Source organism: Tachysurus vachellii, chromosome 13, assembly GCF_030014155.1.
Source record: "Tachysurus vachellii isolate PV-2020 chromosome 13, HZAU_Pvac_v1, whole genome shotgun sequence".
NCBI classification, from domain to species: domain Eukaryota; kingdom Metazoa; phylum Chordata; class Actinopteri; order Siluriformes; family Bagridae; genus Tachysurus; species Tachysurus vachellii.
In genome coordinates, this window is record NC_083472.1 from 3,809,274 (window position 1) to 3,827,500 (window position 18,227).

Sequence of the window (18,227 nt, forward strand, 5' to 3'; positions counted from 1 at the left end):
TTGTGAGTCTCTGTATAGAGAGACCAGAAAGGAAAGGAAGATAAAACTTTAGTGGACACTGGAGCAACATCCTGAAATGAAAATATCCAAAGTTTCTTTCAGTTTAGTAATCAATGTAACATCCTTATACAGTATAGTTTCCTTCACAGACACGCATTAAGTGTGAGTTTTTTGAGGAGAACTCATTGCCTAATGACACAAGTTCATCTTCACGTGATCATTATTATTCTTTTGCTGTGCTTTAAGCTGTTTGCACATCACGTAATGCATCCTGAATGAGAGCTTCTAAATGCAGTTAAATGTAAATATCATGCCGGAAATCTATCCATACACAGGGTCTCAGAGAGCATGGAGCTTATAGCAGGGGAGTCCGGGCACTAGACAGGGTGGGAAGAACAGCCAGGACAGGGACAGTACAGAAACCAGAGTAACTGGAGTAAACCTCTCCAAGCATGAGGAGATAAGTTTTAATGTATGTCTTTGGTATGGAAAGAAACCAGAGATCCCAGAGGAAACCCCTGAAGCATAAGGTAAACATGAAAAATCCATATACACAAAGCAGATGTACTGTATTGTGAGATCCAACAATATTGATTGTTCACTTTTTTATACAACAACATGTTGCACTTTTATACTTACCTTTATCCTAGAAGGTCTGTTTCAGGCCAGTACTAAGAACTGAACCCCTCAGAACCTTGGAGACACCAATACCTCTCACTGCCCCCAATACCTCTCAGTGCACCCAATACCTCTCAGTGCCCCTAATATCTCTCAGTGCCCCTAATATCTCTCAGTGCCCCTAATACCTCTCAGTGCCCCTAATACCTCTCACTGCCCCCAATACCTCTCACTGCCCCCAATGCCTCTCAGTGCCCCTAATACCTCTCAGTGCCCCTAATGCCACTTCTAATGAAAAAACCAACTACTTTCATTTTGTATCAGCTTTAGGAAGAAAGGTTGTTGAACACAAATGTATCCATAAAGCTGGTGAAATCGTTTCAGCCATGATGTGACGTTTGAAAGCACATTATGGTCAGTAAAAGGGTGCGGCTTTCAGACCACTCAACAAAGTCTACCCTCAGTCTCAGACTTTAATAGTCTTTCTTCTTTTTCTTTATTTGTCAGGAGATAAGAAATAAAAACTAATCCGACATCAGTTTCAATACGTTTCATTATGTTTAACATGGATCTTGAGGAAAAGTATCTATGCACTACTTGGGAATGTTCATGCAGCAGTGATAATACCGAGTAAACCAGCTTTAAAGCACGCGCAAAAGTCAAGCTTCCAGAGTCGGAACATACCCGAGTCAGAGTAGTCTGGTCTGCCCAGGTCACGGAAAGAGTAGATGAAGTCTGCGCACTTGTCGCTGTGCACCTCTCCGCGCGCGCACAGCTCAGAAAGCAACTCCAGCGCCTTCCCGCACATCTCATCCTCCCGTCCCGCAGGCATGTCCCCGCAGCATCCTCGTGAAGCGCGCGCCGCTCCGGCTCGGCCGCGCTCATCCAAAAGCGCAACCTGGAGTCGCACGCGGCCCCGTCCGCACACCTACGGCAGGCACGCGCTAAACAACTCGGTCCATCTAAACCGCATAGCTCACATAAACACAAAAAGGACGAATATTTCGTTCTGTTTTCTTTAAAAGTGTGGTTTAGGGCTAAAAGGTGGTGAGCGCACGATGAAGCGGAATGAAGCAGCGCGAGAGCGCGTGAGAGTTATTTCCAAATATTGCATCGGTCTTGTTGGTGTCCCCGATTTGTACATCCAAACGCCAAGGCTCCTCCTCCTCTTCCTCCTCCTCCTCCTCCTCTTCCTCAGAGCCTTTCGTCATTGTTTTATATGATGTATTGGAGAATAAAGTCAGGAAAACATGACAGACATTTAGTTAAGCTACATGACAACAACAACAACAACAACAACAACATCAATATTAATAATAACAGTAATAATACTAATAGTAATAATGATGATGATGATGATGATGATGATGATAATAATAATAATAATAATAATAATAATAATAATTAATTTAATCATCATCATCATCATCATCATCATCATCATCATCATAATACCTCTTTAGTAACTGCTTCATTCTGGCTCAGGGTTGCCAGTTCAACTTCTTGCATGTTGCATGTTTTTGTTTTACATTTTATTTTGTCACATACAAAGTTATATACAGTATAAAAGTTGGAGTGAAATGAACATCTGGCATTAGACCGTGCAGGTTCAACATATAGAATGAATAAGAAATAGTAAGAAATAGAATATTTGTTGGTAATGTACAACATTTGTTACAAAAAGTAACCGAAAGATTATGTGAACCCAAAAGGGGGGTTCAGGGATCAAGTTCAGGTGATGATAATAATAATAATAATAATAATAATAATAATAATAATAATAATAATAATAATAATAATAGGAAGAAGAAGAACAACAACAACAGAATAAACCATTTGCATTCCCAGTACATTTTTATTCTGGATTTGTCCTGTCCTCCTTCGACCTGTCTTTATTTTTATTACAAAGACAGAAACATTATTTTTTTCTCTGCAGTTGCTTGCACACAAGTTTGATGAGCGTCTTTTTGTCAGATAGAACAGTGCAATGGTGCATGTCACAGCTTGTTAGTCAGGGTGTTGCTTGCTAGCTCAGGGTGATGTTAGATAAAACCTAAGCCTTATTTCTTACATCAACTCACATGCTTTATTGGATCTTTACAAGCAAAGAAACATTTGTAGTAAAGTTTCCTATTTGCATAGTCATAGAATCAGGATTTATGAATGATGATAAAAGTGTAGGAGGTTTTTCTTGCAGCTTTAAGCAATTCAATTCAACGTCGGAAAAAATGAATGGCCTTCAAAATAAACTTTGGCTGAATTTAAGCAGATCAGATGAGCTTCTCTGTGTTTTATTTCCTATTGATTTAACCACTGGGAATGTCCGGTAAGCCCAAACAGGCCCAAAATCAAATCACAAAGAAGATTAGGAGAATCTAATTACCAATATTTTGAATAATGTAATAAGGAGTATATTATTGTGGGTGAATCAAAAGAGAAAATCAAATAACAAGACATACTTACTATTAGAAAGGCGGATGAAAAGACCATGCGTGATATAAACAAACATTATCCAAACAAACATTCTTTTTTTCAATTTCCATTTTTAATCTTTTAATAAATTTGTGTGTAAAAGTTTTCATAGGATAAAACAAACAAATATTTCCAACAGAGGGGGGCACGGTGACTTAGTGGTTAGCACGTTCGCCTCACACCTCCAGGGTTGGGGGTTCGATTCCCGCCTCCACCTTGTGTGTGTGTAGTTTGTATGTTCTCCCCGTGCCTCGGGGGTTTCCTCCGGGTACTCCGGTTTCCTCCCCCGGTCCAAAGACATGCCTGGTAGGTTGATTGGCATCTCTGGAAAATTGTCCGTAGTGTGTGATTTGCGTGAGTGAATGAGAGTGTGTGTGTGTGTGCCCTGCGTTGGGTTGGCACTCCGTCCAGGGTGTATCCTGCCTTGATGCCCGATGACGCCTGAGATAGGCACAGGCTCCCCGTGACCCGAGGTAGTTCGGATAAGCGGTAGAAGATGAATGAATGAATGAATGAATATTTCCAACAGATTTAAAATGTTAGGAAATGCTCAATAACATTTTGTTTGTTAGTAAATGACAAATTCTTAGAGTAATCCCAGAACAGTTCATTTACCCTATAAAACCTTACAGTGAGAAGAAAACCATATAAAAACAAAATTTAAACAATTAAGTATGAAGTGTGTTAAATCGTCTACTAATGCAGCTCAGCCACTGTAGCTCTTCAGCTACCAAAGACATCTTTTTCATTAAATTGGTGTGTAATTAAAATAAATAAGGGATTTAAACTTGACAGTATAAGTTACTCATAAAATCACATTAGTGGGCCTCCTTCACGATCAGATTTGCGGATGTTTTTTCCAAACAAGCTGCACTGTCATTGAATACAACTGCATCTTGTAGAAATGTTCCTATAAATGATTTAGAAATAAATTGATTCATATCCATTTCAATAAATGGTGCCTGCTACTGTACTGTATATCAGGTCCAAACAGCAATTCCATAAAGATGCTGTTAGGGGCTCTGAATGACTTGAAGCCATCAATGTACACATGCACACCAGCCAGGTATCACACTGTATTAGCTTTAATCTGCCTCTCATTCATTTTTTGTTGTCTATGGCAACTAAGAGAGTGAACTTCCACACATAGAGATTCCCTGATCTACTATATAAACTATTCATGGCTCTCCAACGGCTGTAGCCAATGCTTAGACACACACACCCTCCCCTGTGCCATAGACTTCTCAGTATGTTTTCAGTGCACACACACACACACAGACACAGAGAGAGGGAGAGAGAGAAACTTGACTGTCTCTCCGTTACTCTCTGTGCAAATGCACATCCTTTTCTTCTTTCTGTATAAATGTCTATACTACATTTCACATGATCATTTAAATACACCATACAAAATAGGAGTAATTATTAGATCATCAATTGCTATATTCACAAACCTGTTTTGCCTTTAAAAGCCATTTGCATTAACAATAGATTTTTTTAAGCTTTTTTTATATTACATGGAAAATGCAAACATTGTGTATACTTTTGAGCTGTCTTTATATTAGTGCGCAGATGGAGAAATTTTTCGTGACACATGATGCATGTCCACAGCTCGTTAGCCAGGGTACTGCTTGCTAGTGCAAGAGATCACATGATCATTTGCATACTGAGTTGTAATAAAAGGTATGGCATTTGGCAAACACCCTTATGCAGATTGACTTACATTTTTAACTCGCTTTATACAATTGAGCAATTAGGGCCTTACTCAGGGGCCGAGCAGTGGCAGCTTTGTTTGTGGACCTGAGATTTAAACTTCCAAACTTCCAATGCCTTAAGTGCTAAGCTAATACATCGCTGATGAGCTACCAATGAGGTTATGTAATAAATAATAATAATAATAATAATAATAATAATAATAATAATAATATTAATAATAATAATAATAATAATAATAATAATAATAATAACAACAACAACAACAACAAACAACAACAACAACACCAACGAACAATTACAATCCAACAAATAGTTCCCTGGTGGTCCAATAGCAGAATCCCAAGCTCTCACTGTTATGCCCTGGGAAACCCACCCAGCCTCTAAGGGGTTAACTCTTGGTGCACCTAATATGAGAGGGTTGTGTAAGGATGGGTGTCTGGTGCAAAAAAAACCTGTGCAGATCGGAAAAAAGGATACAGATCGGATGAAAGTAATCCCAAAAGGGGAGCAGCTGAAGAACAATAAAAATTAGACTTATTTGACTTTTAGACTTTTATTATATGATATGAACTATAAAACATTAAAAAAAAAAACCTGGTATGATTTTAAATCCTTTGTCCTTTATATTTATACAGACTCATTATAAAATGAGAACCACATATAACTAACCTCACTTCCTGATACTTATCTGCACTGTGGAAATTGAGTAATTTCATCATTTCCTTGTGAAGTGGTTCAACTTTTTTCAGTATTCCAAAGAACTGTTTGTTAAGCCAGGTCTTAATGGAGTTGGATGATGGATATCATCAACGGCCAATTTTCACATTGTTTGCAACTGAAATATCCTATTCGAGTCTTTAAAGGACCCCACCTTGTCTGCAGAATCAGCAGTCAATGCGAATATGTCTGAGAAATCATTCCCTTTCTCTGATGCTGCATTATTGTTGTAGCGCTTTATCGCAGCAGGAAAGAAAACAGGCAGAAGGCTCAGTGTTCAGATCCAGAGATCTGTTAGAACGCAGAGTAGAGGGACTGGAAATGGGCAAGAGACAAAAGCTGTTAGTGGCAGTGCACCAAATGTAATGAAGCATGGAGGAGATCGGAGTAGATGCCTTTCAAAAAAAGACAGAACCTGATGTACTTTGTATGGCTGCATCTCATTGTCCAAACTCTAGGCTCACTTTTGCAGGGAATTCTGGTAGGACAGCATTATGGTGGCCAGAGCACAACAGAGAAGCTCACGGTGAATTGCTATTTGTCAAAAAATAAAGCTTGTGGATCCTTCACCTGACCCAGCTAATCAAATATTTCATTTATTTCCACCCATCTACTCTATCATCATCAGTTTCGTTAAAAAGATGTTACACGCACTTTGAAACTCAATCAATCTATGAACTGATAATACACTGACTACTGTATAATGCCCCATGGAGAAGCGTTACCGCTCTAGCGGAGCGATCGATGGTCATCAGCGGTATATTTAAAAATATCTTAAGTGTTTTACATACATTTTGTACACAAAAGAATTGAAAAATTATGTGATATTATGGTTTTGCAAAAAACATGTTTCTCTAGGCGCCATAGCAACAAGGTGCATTAAATCACTGGGTCTGTTAGAATAGAAACAGAAGGCAAGTTTGGCTGGCTGAAATGTCAATAGGGAGCACCATTCCAGAAGATTGCCAGAAGATGCTGTTTCCAAAATGTCATTTCGAAAAAAAATTGTCAACAGAGGAACAGTTTTCCCTTTTGCGACTGAAAAATTGGAGTTGGATAACATCAGCCCAGTAGCTATTAAGTACAATGTCCACATGGGATTATTCCACCAGTGCAAGTCCCAAGCCAACTGGCTATACGGACTACACAAGTGTAATTGGTCCACAAGAAACAGGTAATCGTGAACTATATGGATCTGAGTCTGATTTTCTTTCAAGATATTTTGAAAAATTATTTCAAAAATTATTCAAAAATTTAAAATTATATTTTAAAAAGAGTCCAGAATAACAAAGTGTGTCCAAGTTTCCTTAGAGCCTATGCAACACCATGGACAGTGTGGATTCTGTTATCTGGATGATTCACTGCTTTGTCTACAGTCACGAACTCAAGTGATGACACAGACCGAGTTATTCATCTTAAAAGCTCTGGGGCAAAAAGTCAATCATGAGGAGTCTCACACTGACTGTGAAGTTCAGTGGCATATAGCTTCACTCACATGCACCGCAATCCACCATGACAGCTTGAGCCATCTTGGTCACGGGTGCAGTTTTGGACAATCGCGAGCGTCCGTAGGCAGACTTTGTATGTTTGGCTGGAATGTTGCAAAAGCTACTAACAGAAGTAACAGGCATATCAACGTTAACCTTCTGTTAGCCAGATCACATATTCATGTGTCAGTAAAAGTGACAGGAGCATGTGTGTGAAATTAAGGGGTTGGACAAGCTCACGGTTTGTTCTTTAGGGTATGTCCTTAGGTGTTCTCCGTGGTCAAAGTGGATTTAATCAGCCCAGATATGAACAGCACTCCCATACTGTACAGTATGAAGAGGGCTTGAGGGAAAATGTATGAGTGAAAAGAAAGTAAAAAATCAACATAAAACAAGGAATAAAAGATGCACTGCTATTGCTGCAACATTTCCAGGAACCCATAATGGTGTTTTAGATCAGCCACAAGCTGGGCAAACAAGTTCAGGAAATGGGCAGATCTTCTTTCTCTAACATCAGCTTTCCTTCTAGCCTGATTATTTGCAAATTCACAAGAAGCATACATTCACTACTGTATCTATTGCTGTTCATGTGCAGGTCAGAGATAGAGGCTTTAGACCAGGATGCATTGGCACCATTTGTCAAACCTATAGCTCTATAGCTGTAGAATCATTGTTGTTGATAGAAACATTCTGGCTGAACTGGTTACAGTTCTACCAGTCGTTGATGTTACTGATGGGCCTGAGGCTTATTGGCAATTCAATTCATAGGCTCCTGAAACAAATGGGGTGATTTAGGGGTATAACACAATGCGACATCTTTCTTTCTATCTATCTTTACCTGTAAATAGAGAAGGGCAGATACAATTTTCTTTCAGTTTTCTGCAGAATGTCAGTCCCAATGAACACCATGAGTATTAACTAGGTGGACCTGTGAACCTTCTAGCAAGCTTTCCAAAGGAAAAGAAAAAAACATGACACCTTTTTTCAATATCTGTAATTGCAGCCGTTAAACATTCCAAGAAACATAAACATAACATTCCAATAACGTATTGATATTCGCTTACAAGCCTATAATGATTCATGTTGTATATGCTATGACTGAGCACTAATATACACCTTCCACAAATGCAATTATTTAATGATTTGCTCTTAGTAAAACTACACTGTGTGTTAAATTAGCCATTGCCTTTAGCAAAAACTCATCATCATCAGTTTAAACAGACAGGACAGAACAGCACAGTTTCTCTCTGTGGCAATAAAGATGCAGCAGATCCTCCTTGATTATTTATAGAAAGAGCAGGCTGACCATTTTTAGCCCAGAACAGATGATCCTAGATCAGTTTGATGGCCCGATGCTGAGCACCTCGGTCTTTGGTCAAAGCATTTATTCAAGCTGTCTGCAGCAAGACGTGACATTTCAGCTATAGAGATATACCTAACTGCATTTCTTTTTGACATAGCAGACATGTTCATCTTATTTGTACGGGCGGATGATATTTTTCTTATTTCCCAGGGTGGCCCAAAAGGACAGGTCTGCTTTCAAAATGACTTTGATCTATTCTGGGAGGGAGCAATTAGACCCGTAATCCTAGCTGAAGTGCAGTATTGTGCTTTGTCAGGGTGCTCTCTACTTGTCTACACAGAAGATGCCAACATGAATTGGAGTACGTGCATGAAAGGTCCTTTTGAATTATTCTCTAATACGCTATCTGTTTTTAAATCAAGTACCTCGTTCTGACAAGAACATCTGACCCAGTTCTAAATTCATTCACTGTAACACCAAGTCTTTGCTTTATTAGCAGTAAAGTGCACTCCACATTACTCTCCTTTATCTACAAAAATCTAAGATGTTGAAGATCATTTCTAACATTGTTAAGAAGCAATAATATGCCTTTTAAAAAAAAGGGCTGAAGTTTAGCAGGCCATAGTTTAAAGTTCCTCGATCTGAACTGACTGAATTAAACTACTACTGTATGAAGCCTTAATATAGTGAATAATAAATTGAGAAAATAACTAGATATGTAAAGTTCGTCGTGACAAACTTTGATGTTGGCTTTTATGAAGCCAGTATTCGCAAAGGCCGGTGCTTTATGTAGGCGAGTGGACATAAGGGACAGTTTTACTTTTAGAAGCAAGTGGACAGAAAGCTAGGGTGCCAAAACTTTTGGAGGCAAGTGGAGACAAGCATGTGACATCATCTGAATACTCTTGAGGACGTTTCCCTCATTGGGCTGAGTGTTTTGATATGTCACATGTCCATATTGTGCTAATGTTTGATTTTGCATATTTTGGGGCAGGGCTGTGGCACAACCGGCAGGCCAGTCGGTACACAAATGTAAAATTTTGTTCAGAGTATCACCCTAAAGGAGCTGGCCGAGTTTGGTGTAGATAGTTCGAAAGCTTGCCGAGTTATAAACCTCCAAAACTTATAATGGGAGTCTATGGGAAAAAAGGCCAGTTTGAGACCCGGTACCGGAAGTACCGGTACTCGGATCGCTTAGAAAAGTAATTGCAACAAACTTCAGACCAGCGTCTACAACATATCCGAATTTGGTGCATATGGCTCGAAAGCCCTAGGAGGAGTTACTCTTGATAAATTTTTGTCTAAGCTTAAATAGGAAAACAGAATGTTGGCTTCTACAAAGCGACATAATAAACACACTTTTTTTATGAATAGGAACGAATAACGGATGCTTCGTAGACGTCTCAAAGCTCCATGAATGCGTTCTTAGCAACGATACATCAGAGATTTAACACAGTTGTGGAGACATTAGTGCATGAGGTAGTAAACCTATTCCATGTTGGCTGAAGAGGACTGAAGAAAACATAGCAAACAAACTACTGTTGTCCTCCCAACACTCTGGTGTCTTTAATAACACAACTGAGCACACAGCGTGCGATGAGCTGCCCAGACAGATATCTGAGGCCATTTTCTGCCTCTTATTCATACGGTGGTATTAATAGGGTTATGTGAAGACCTGGGAAGATTCTGGTAAACATGTTGTTTGCCTGAACTTGGAAACTGGTTGGAAAAATAAATAATGGATAAGATATAAATGAATTATCTCATATGTCTAGATAGATAGATAGATAGATAGATAGATAGTGTCATGACATGGGACAGAAACGGACCCAAACACAGGATAGCAAAACAAACGGGGTTTAATAACAAAGGAAACACTAAACAACACACGGACTAAAGACAGGACAAGACAACTGAAGATTCCGCCACATTAGGACCCAGCAGGATAGCGGTAAACTGGACCGGCCGATTGGGAGTATTTTTGTTTCTTATTTGATTTTTTTTTCCCCCCCTGGTCTTCACGGTTTTGGTGACATCGGTCCGCATTTTTTGGGTGAGGGACGCCGCCCCGCTTCCGGTTTCTCCGCGGGGGGGCGCCGCCTCACTTCCTGGTTGCGGGCCATGTCACCAGCCCGAGTTTTGTTTTGTTTTTTCGGTGTCCTGTGACGTCGCTTCACATTTGGTTTCCGTGGAGGACGTCGCCCCACTTCCTGTCCGTGGGGGGTGTTGCAGGCCCGTGTTTTGTCTCCGTGTATTTTTTTCTGTTCTGTGGAGGATTTTTTTCTCCCCCTGCTCGGCTGTGGACGTCGCTCGTCCCCCCCCTGCTCGGCTGTGGACGTCGCTCGTCCCCCCCTGCTCGGCTGTGGACGTCGGGGGGAGGGGGGTTTGTACTGTCAGGACTCAGCCCGGACTTTGGCCACGTGCATCTGTTTACGTTCTTCGTCACGTGTCTGCCCTGCCTTCGTCTGCTCCTCCCTGTCTACACACGTTTCCTATTGTGATTACCCTGTGTATTTAACTGTGCCACGTTGCCTTGTGCCAAAAGTTTCCCAAATAACTATTTTGCCACATGACCTGTGAACTAGATTCAGTTCTTTTGCTCTGTTTAATATGTCGACATGATCCTCCCCACAGATTTCTCTTAGCTTTAAGATAGGTGCAAAGTCATACTTTAAAACCAGTTTAAACCAGTCAGGGGAATGCTTTTTCCTCTATTTCTTAATCCCTATGGATTCATTCAATTTGCATTGCCTGAAGTACAAACAGACATCTAAATGCTATTACATCTGCCAGTTTGGATATTTTAAGTTCTATACAGAAGGGAGAAAATTTCTAGGTCTCGTTTATTTCATTTTTATGTTCTGAACTAGAAAATTTAAAAATCTAAAATACACCAAATTAAAGAATTGATAGTGTTGCTTTAAAACATAATTACAGGTACACGTAGGCTAACGATATGCTATGCTAAAAAGATCCTATGGTAAAAAGAATAAACAAATGTTCTTTATCAGCAACACTTTAAAATGTGTTAGAAACATTATATGCATCAGTGCATTATACCTCAATCCCCCCACCCCCCCACACACACATTCTAGCACACAATCGAACGAGTCCATTTCTACACATTGTGCTCTTTTAATAAAGAAATCAGATGCAAGAAATAGTGAACTGTGTCTTTTCTCTTTCCATTTAAAACAACTCAATCGCTTCTAATCATAATGTGTTTTTCAGGTTGTTCTTTTGAGGCCTTACAGTATAACGCTCTCACTCATTTTCTAACGCTTATCCGAACTACACCCCCCCTCCTTATAACACATTTAACATTATACACATGTTTTATTAATCAATAATGGAATATTTGTATGAATTTTATGACCTCATGACCTGCTAAAAAGTTTATAGTAGGTGCTGCTTTGTATGTATGCTAGCCTAGCAGTTAAGCTGTTAGACCAAAACATGAGCGCAGTAGCACTTATCGAGGCTTCAAGAGTTCTCAGAGTTGATGTTTAGGAAGGAATATAGACAAGCGTAAGGTGTGAATGTGATAGCTAGATGAGTGGCATCTTCAAAACTGCAGATATTGTAGGATGTTCCTGGTATGCAGTGGTTTGTACCTACTAAAATGGACAAAAGGAGGACAGGAGAAAAGGTGAGAAAAGAGGTCTTAATGACCATTAAAGGTTGAGTGTGTAAAACTGTGATGTTTACTTTTACCTTGGGTGTTTAGTATATTTAGTTGCTTTTAGTATAAGTGCATTGATAAAAGAAGTCTCCACTGGCTGCCTTAATGCTGGGAAGCTACTTTTAATTGACTTTTGATAATGTTGTTTTACCAAAGTGATTTCTACTAAGTAACTTTTTACAGGTAAGGTGTTTATTTAAACAATTGTAATAAAAATTGGTATACAACTGACTTTGGGAATTAAATTTGCATTCATAGCACTTTTATAAAGCATTATATAAGTGTCATAATTAATAACAAGGTTCATTCATTCATTTTCTACCGCTTATCCGAACTACCTCGGGTCACGGGGAGCCTGTGCCTATCTCAGGCGTCATCGGGCATCAAGGCAGGATACACCCTGGATGGAGTGCCAACCCATCGCAGGGCACACACACACTCTCATTCACTCACGCACTCACACACTACGGACAATTTTCCAGAGATGCCAATCAACCTACCATGCATGTCTTTGGACCGGGGGAGGAAACCGGAGTACCCGGAGGAAACCCCTGAGGCATGGGGAGAACATGCAAACTCCACACACACAAGGCGGAGGCGGGAATCAAACCCCCAACCCTGGAGGTGTGAGGCGAACGTGCTAACCACTAAGCCACCGTGCCCCCTAATAACAAGTTTAAACATTTTAATTATACTTTCATGTTATAGAAAAAAAGTCACATACAGTAAAACCTCTAATACCACAAGTTTTTATAACTCTACAGCAGTCCCTTATAAATAAGTTAATTAATGCTTATAAATGTGTAATAAAGACCAAGATGTTCAGTTGTGAAAGAAAAATTATAATGAGTTTCAATCAACAATTTTAATAAGTTAAACTAATAAGTAATAAAGCTTTTTTTGGTCTATATTCATAGGCTGGATTGCATCATTTGGCTCCCATGTGTGTGTTTTATTTATTTTGCCTTATGGCTTGTGCTCAGTAAAGCTCAAAAAAAGGACAAATCCCGCGAGAACCTGAAACACGCCATACCACGGCCATGCTTTGTTACTATAGCAACGGTGTCTCTTCTGCCAGAGGTGCATCTGTGGCTAACAAGGTTAAAACCTATTTTCCTATTCACATCATTTGTTCCCATAGCGCCCATGTTCATTCAGCATTAGAGCATGATTCATAAATATATAAAACCTCACTACTTGAATTCAACATAGCTGGTGACTGCACTTAAAAAGATCAAGTAGATAACCTGGTTTAGCAAAGTAGAGATCATGTTGGACTGGTCAGTGACTCAGGGGTACGAAAGAGCTTCTTATTGGAAGTTTCTTTGGAAACAAGTTCAGGCTTGTGTTGTATTTTTATACTGCCATGGAAACAGGTTAAAACATGTGCTGAAGCTCTAGAAGCCTTACCCTTACACTCTTTAGGTGTCTTTTACACCAGGCACGTTTGCTGAGGTCCGGGTTCCTGGTGTTCACCTGCAGTCTTGGTCTGGTTTTTGTCTCACTTGAAACTATCGCACATCTCTGCATTTCTGTTAATCTCACACCATCACAAACGTGAGAGAGAATAAAACCATGTCGACTCACCATATTTATTGTTTATGTCTGATAGATTATGTTAAGTACGACAACTAATGATGTCATCGCCGAGTAAAACGCACATCACGCAGGTTACTTTACTTCCTGAACAAGTGCGGACCAGAGTTGTGTTTACGTTCACAGGAATCGTGACACTGTTTCAAAACAACCGAACTCACACCACCTCCTACAGGTAGCCTCGGGTTCGAAACTGTGCTGGCTACCCAGTACGCATGACAGCTTCACGTGCCTAATTTTTTCCTTAAAAATAAGTGCACTCCATCCAGGGTGTATCCTGCCTTGATGCCCGATGACACCTGAGTTAGGCACAGGCTCCCCGTGACCCGAGGTAGTTCGGATAAACGGTAGAAAATGAATGAATGCATGAAATAAGTGCTCCGTTTCAGGCTAAACCGCCAGGGTTAAATCCCCCCTGAAACCAAATAAATAGTTCCAACCAAAATCATGAAGGGTTTTCAACTTTAAAACTAAGACCTATCAACAGAACCTATATATGTAAGAGTGCTGGTGTAAATAGATCCATCATGTCTGCAGTGTTTTATAATTTATCATTTATTTAGCTGGTCGACTTCCAGTTTGGGGGTGGAAACAGTCAATCCAATTTGGCAGCCGTTCACAGAGAAGCTGGCTGGCTGGTTGGGTTCTTTGCACAGATCTTCCCTCAAACTGCAAATCTCCATATGCATCTCCATATATCTAAATGTCACATGTAGTCCAAGCTAAACTCATTTCTGATGTTATTAGCCCACTCAAATGTCATCTCTGGTGCAGCATCTTAGCCTGACATTTACCCAAAAAAAAACCCTGTATGTTTTTAACTCCAACTGCAACAAGTGATGAATAAATAGTCAATAAATGAACATTATATCAATCACTGAGTTAAACCAAACTTTACCTAGACAATAAAAGTAAGTTTGTCGAATATATATTGGGAACTCAAACACAAACAGCCATTGAAGTTGACTAAATATTAGAGTTTCATCAGAAAAAAAACAATAAGGGAGTGATGAGAGACGGTAATGTAAGACCAAATGCTTGGTGAAGCTGAACATTAGCTTAAAAATCTAGTATCTCAAATACTAATAGGTTCTTGTGTTTGGCCCTTGGAATAGAACCCTGACCCTGTGTATAGCAGCACAGGATGTTATAGAAACATCATATAAACAATAAACAGAAATGGCTCCAAGAAAGGAACTCTCTACGGAAGCTAAGAACCCAGAAAAAACTATCCGGAAAGCTAAACATTTGCTAGCCAATATAGAGGATTGCTAACCACTCTCACTCTCTCATCTTCTACCGCTTATCCGAACTACCTCGGGTCTCGGGGAGCCAGTGCCTATCTCAGGCGTCATCGGGCATCATGGCAGGATACACCCTGGATGGAGTGCCAACCCATCGCAGGGCACACACACTCTCATTCACTCACGCAATCACACACTATGAACAATTTTCCAGAGATGCCAATCAACCTACCATGCATGTCTTTGGACCGGGGGAGGAAACCGGAGTACCCGGAGGAAACCCCCGAGGCACGGGGAGAACATGCAAACTCCACACACACAAGGCGGAGGCGGGAATCGAACCCCTGGATTGCTAACCAATGTTAAGCTATTTTAAAACAATAAATTTGTAAAGATTTTTAATAGCAAACCAACACTTTGAAACTAGCTGATGTTTATCCTTAAGCTGATATTTTAGCTAATTTGAATCGATTAGCTAGCTAACTTATTGATATTACTCTCAGCTCTACTCTCTCTCCCCTTTATCAATGAGAGCAGCACTAGCCAATTGTTCCCTTCTCTGAGCTCATGAAAATGGAAAAGGGCAGATAATGCTTTTTTTCCCCCTAAGAGTGTATCACTGCTTTGTGAGGCAAAAGTTGCATGACTTCATATTTCTTTTAGGATGGGTGTGTTAGCCTTCACTCTCCTCATTGAGAGCTGTCTTATAATCTGGCTCATAAACACTGGCTGGTCTGGGAGGAAATTTGCTAGTGACTAAATTGGTTGAGAAAATAAAGGCAGGAAAATGGATTGTCAAGAGCAATATTAAATATTAATATATAAATATTGCCAACTCTTACTGAAACAGTCGCTTTGTCGTTGTATGTTATGTGTGAATGTAGCATTAAGGTTGCCTGGGTTCTTGCAAAACCGTCAAACCCAGTGTCATAGCCTCAGACCAGTCAGGCTCATGAACAGTCTGATGCACACAAAATTGGAAACAGGATTTCAGGATTTCCGACAGGATTTCTGGGAGACGTGTTTGTTGGAAACAAATCCGTCATGACGTCATGAAGAAGGTAACCGTGATGTTTACAACTGTGACAATGAGCGCTAATGATGATCAGAGAAACACTGGATTTTCCAAATAACGAGAAGATCATAGATGCACAGGACTTTACATTTTAACGGCTCTAAAACTGACACTGAACTAAACAAACTGTGATTGGTTGCTTTATATGTCAATCAGATGCCCTTTCGGATGGTCGTCAACCAATAAAGCCGCTTCAGGGTTCATACCTTCTGACCGTCAGCGAGACTACAACGTTCCCTATGACTACCGTACTGTATGTATATGTGAAGTGGGATGTATATACAGTAAATCACAGCGTATCATTTGGCACGTAATGGAGCTAAGGCTCGACTTACCCACAAAGAGTACAAAGCCCTCTTAGGTTACTATTCAAGAATTCTCAAGTCACCATTTAACTGTTAAAGACTGTTAAGAGTGGCTGCTGGAAGAGTGTGTGACATAACCATGGCTGAACAACAGAGACACAATTAGAAAGAAAACTATCCTACCCTGGAGAACCATAAGCCTCTGGTGCAGTGGATCCAATTATTGTGGCCCAGCCAGAAGGCAGGACTGTGAGACAGGTCACAGCTGAGCAATTTCTCAAGAAATCCAGGTTACCTGAGGTTACAGTTCTTCTACTTGTGATATCATTTAAACAAATTTATATTGATATGAATTTTTCCATTTGTGTTTGGATTATTACAGAAATTCAGCTCTGGGACGTAGACAAACTTGAGTCCTTAATTGTCCTAGTTCAGGGGTCGGCAACCTTAAACACTCAAAGAGCCATTTGGACCCGTTTCCAACAGAAAAAAACACAGGGAGCCACAAAACCCTTTTGACATCTGAAATGAAGAGAACAGCCGCATATGTTGTTATTTAACTCTATGGAAAGTGTAGAAAAAACTGTAGTGTGTTGCATTTATGAAATCAGTGAACTGCTACCGAGTAAACAAAATTTTATTTCTGCAGGCAAACAAAAATATTAAGAACAGTTTGAACTAACCTTAACAAAAAAGACGCTGGATTGAAGGTTAGGTTCAAATAAAATGTTCAATGTCTAATTGAGTCCTCTTCTTATTCATGACATCAAAATTTTAACTTGCCAGCTGCAGCTTCTGTGTGTCGGATTTTGCAGGTCGGCAGTTATGACGTATATTTTGAGCGAGAAAAAAAATTAAACACGGTTTGTTTTAATGCAGGGCTGTCAAGTGTCACGCATTGAGAGTGACAGTCGCGCATTTCGGTCTTTTCTCACGCTCTCCTGCCACCCATTGTATTTGTCAGAAAATCTTTTTGACTATTTATCATATATTTAATAAGCCGCAGCACCCAAAATGTATCAGTCCGCATCGATGTCTCTATGGAACCGGGCAGGAATCAAGCGCGTCACCCCTGGAGCTCTTAGTCGAGCCTGACACTTTTCAGCCAATCAAAAAAAAAAAAAAGAGGCTACACATTAGCCAATCATCTGGGTAAGATTTAATGCAACAACCAATGAAAAAAGCATATTCATTAGCGAGGGTATTTTCGCGCTTTGGAGATGTCATGCTTGCCTGTCATCAAAACTTGAGAGCCCTGTTAATGTTACAAGAGCATCATAATCTTAGAATTACATTTTTTTAAAAACTAACTAACTAAAATAAAATAAATTTAAATTAAATATTTATTTTCCAAATCTACAGGGAGCCGCAGCAGAGGGATGAAAGAGCCACTGTCCTAGTTAGTGGTTTAATTTCAGAGCATTAAACAGTAAACTGGAGGGGGGCACGGTGGCTTAGTGGTTAGCACGTTCGCCTCAACCTCCAGGGTTGGGGTTCGATTCCTGCCTCCACCTTGTGTGTGTGGAGTTTGCATGTTCTCCCCGTGCCTCTGGGGTTTCCTCCGGGTACTCCGGTTTCCTCCCCCGGTCCAAAGACATGCATGGTAGGTTGATTGGCATCTCTGGAAAATTGTCCCTAGTGTGTGATTGCGTGAGTGAATGAGAGTGTGTGTGTGTGCCCTGCGATGGGTTGGCACTCCGTCCAGGGTGTATCCTGCCTTGATGCCCAATGACACCTGAGATAGGTGCAGGCTCCCCGTGACCCGAGGTAGTTTGGATAAGCGCTAGAAGATGAATGAATGAATAAACAGTAAACTGCACTTTGTAGGCAATTTTATAAAAATGATAAATATCAAGTTGCTCATAGAAAGTCTGTCCTGGCTTTATAAACTAAGGTGAAGTGAAAGGCATAATGGGGTCACTTTAGAGGCACAGAAGATACCTGAGTCATGACGAATTTACAAAATCAAGCATTTTAAAGACTTTTAAGGATCTGTACAAACCCTATTAATATGG

At 40.1% G+C, this 18,227-nt stretch overlaps 1 protein-coding gene across 1 annotated transcript in view; it reads right to left on the reverse strand.

Annotated features, from left to right (window-relative positions):
• The window catches only part of syt9b (synaptotagmin IXb), a 60,544-nt gene extending 58,839 nt beyond the window's left edge, over positions 1 to 1,705 (reverse strand). The window contains exon 1 of the mRNA XM_060885041.1: positions 1,303 to 1,705. Coding sequence (XP_060741024.1) covers positions 1,303 to 1,450 — 148 coding nt within the window. The 5' untranslated portion in view covers positions 1,451 to 1,705. The remainder of the gene's footprint in view (positions 1 to 1,302) is intronic.
• Between the last annotated feature and the right edge of the window lie 16,522 nt (positions 1,706 to 18,227).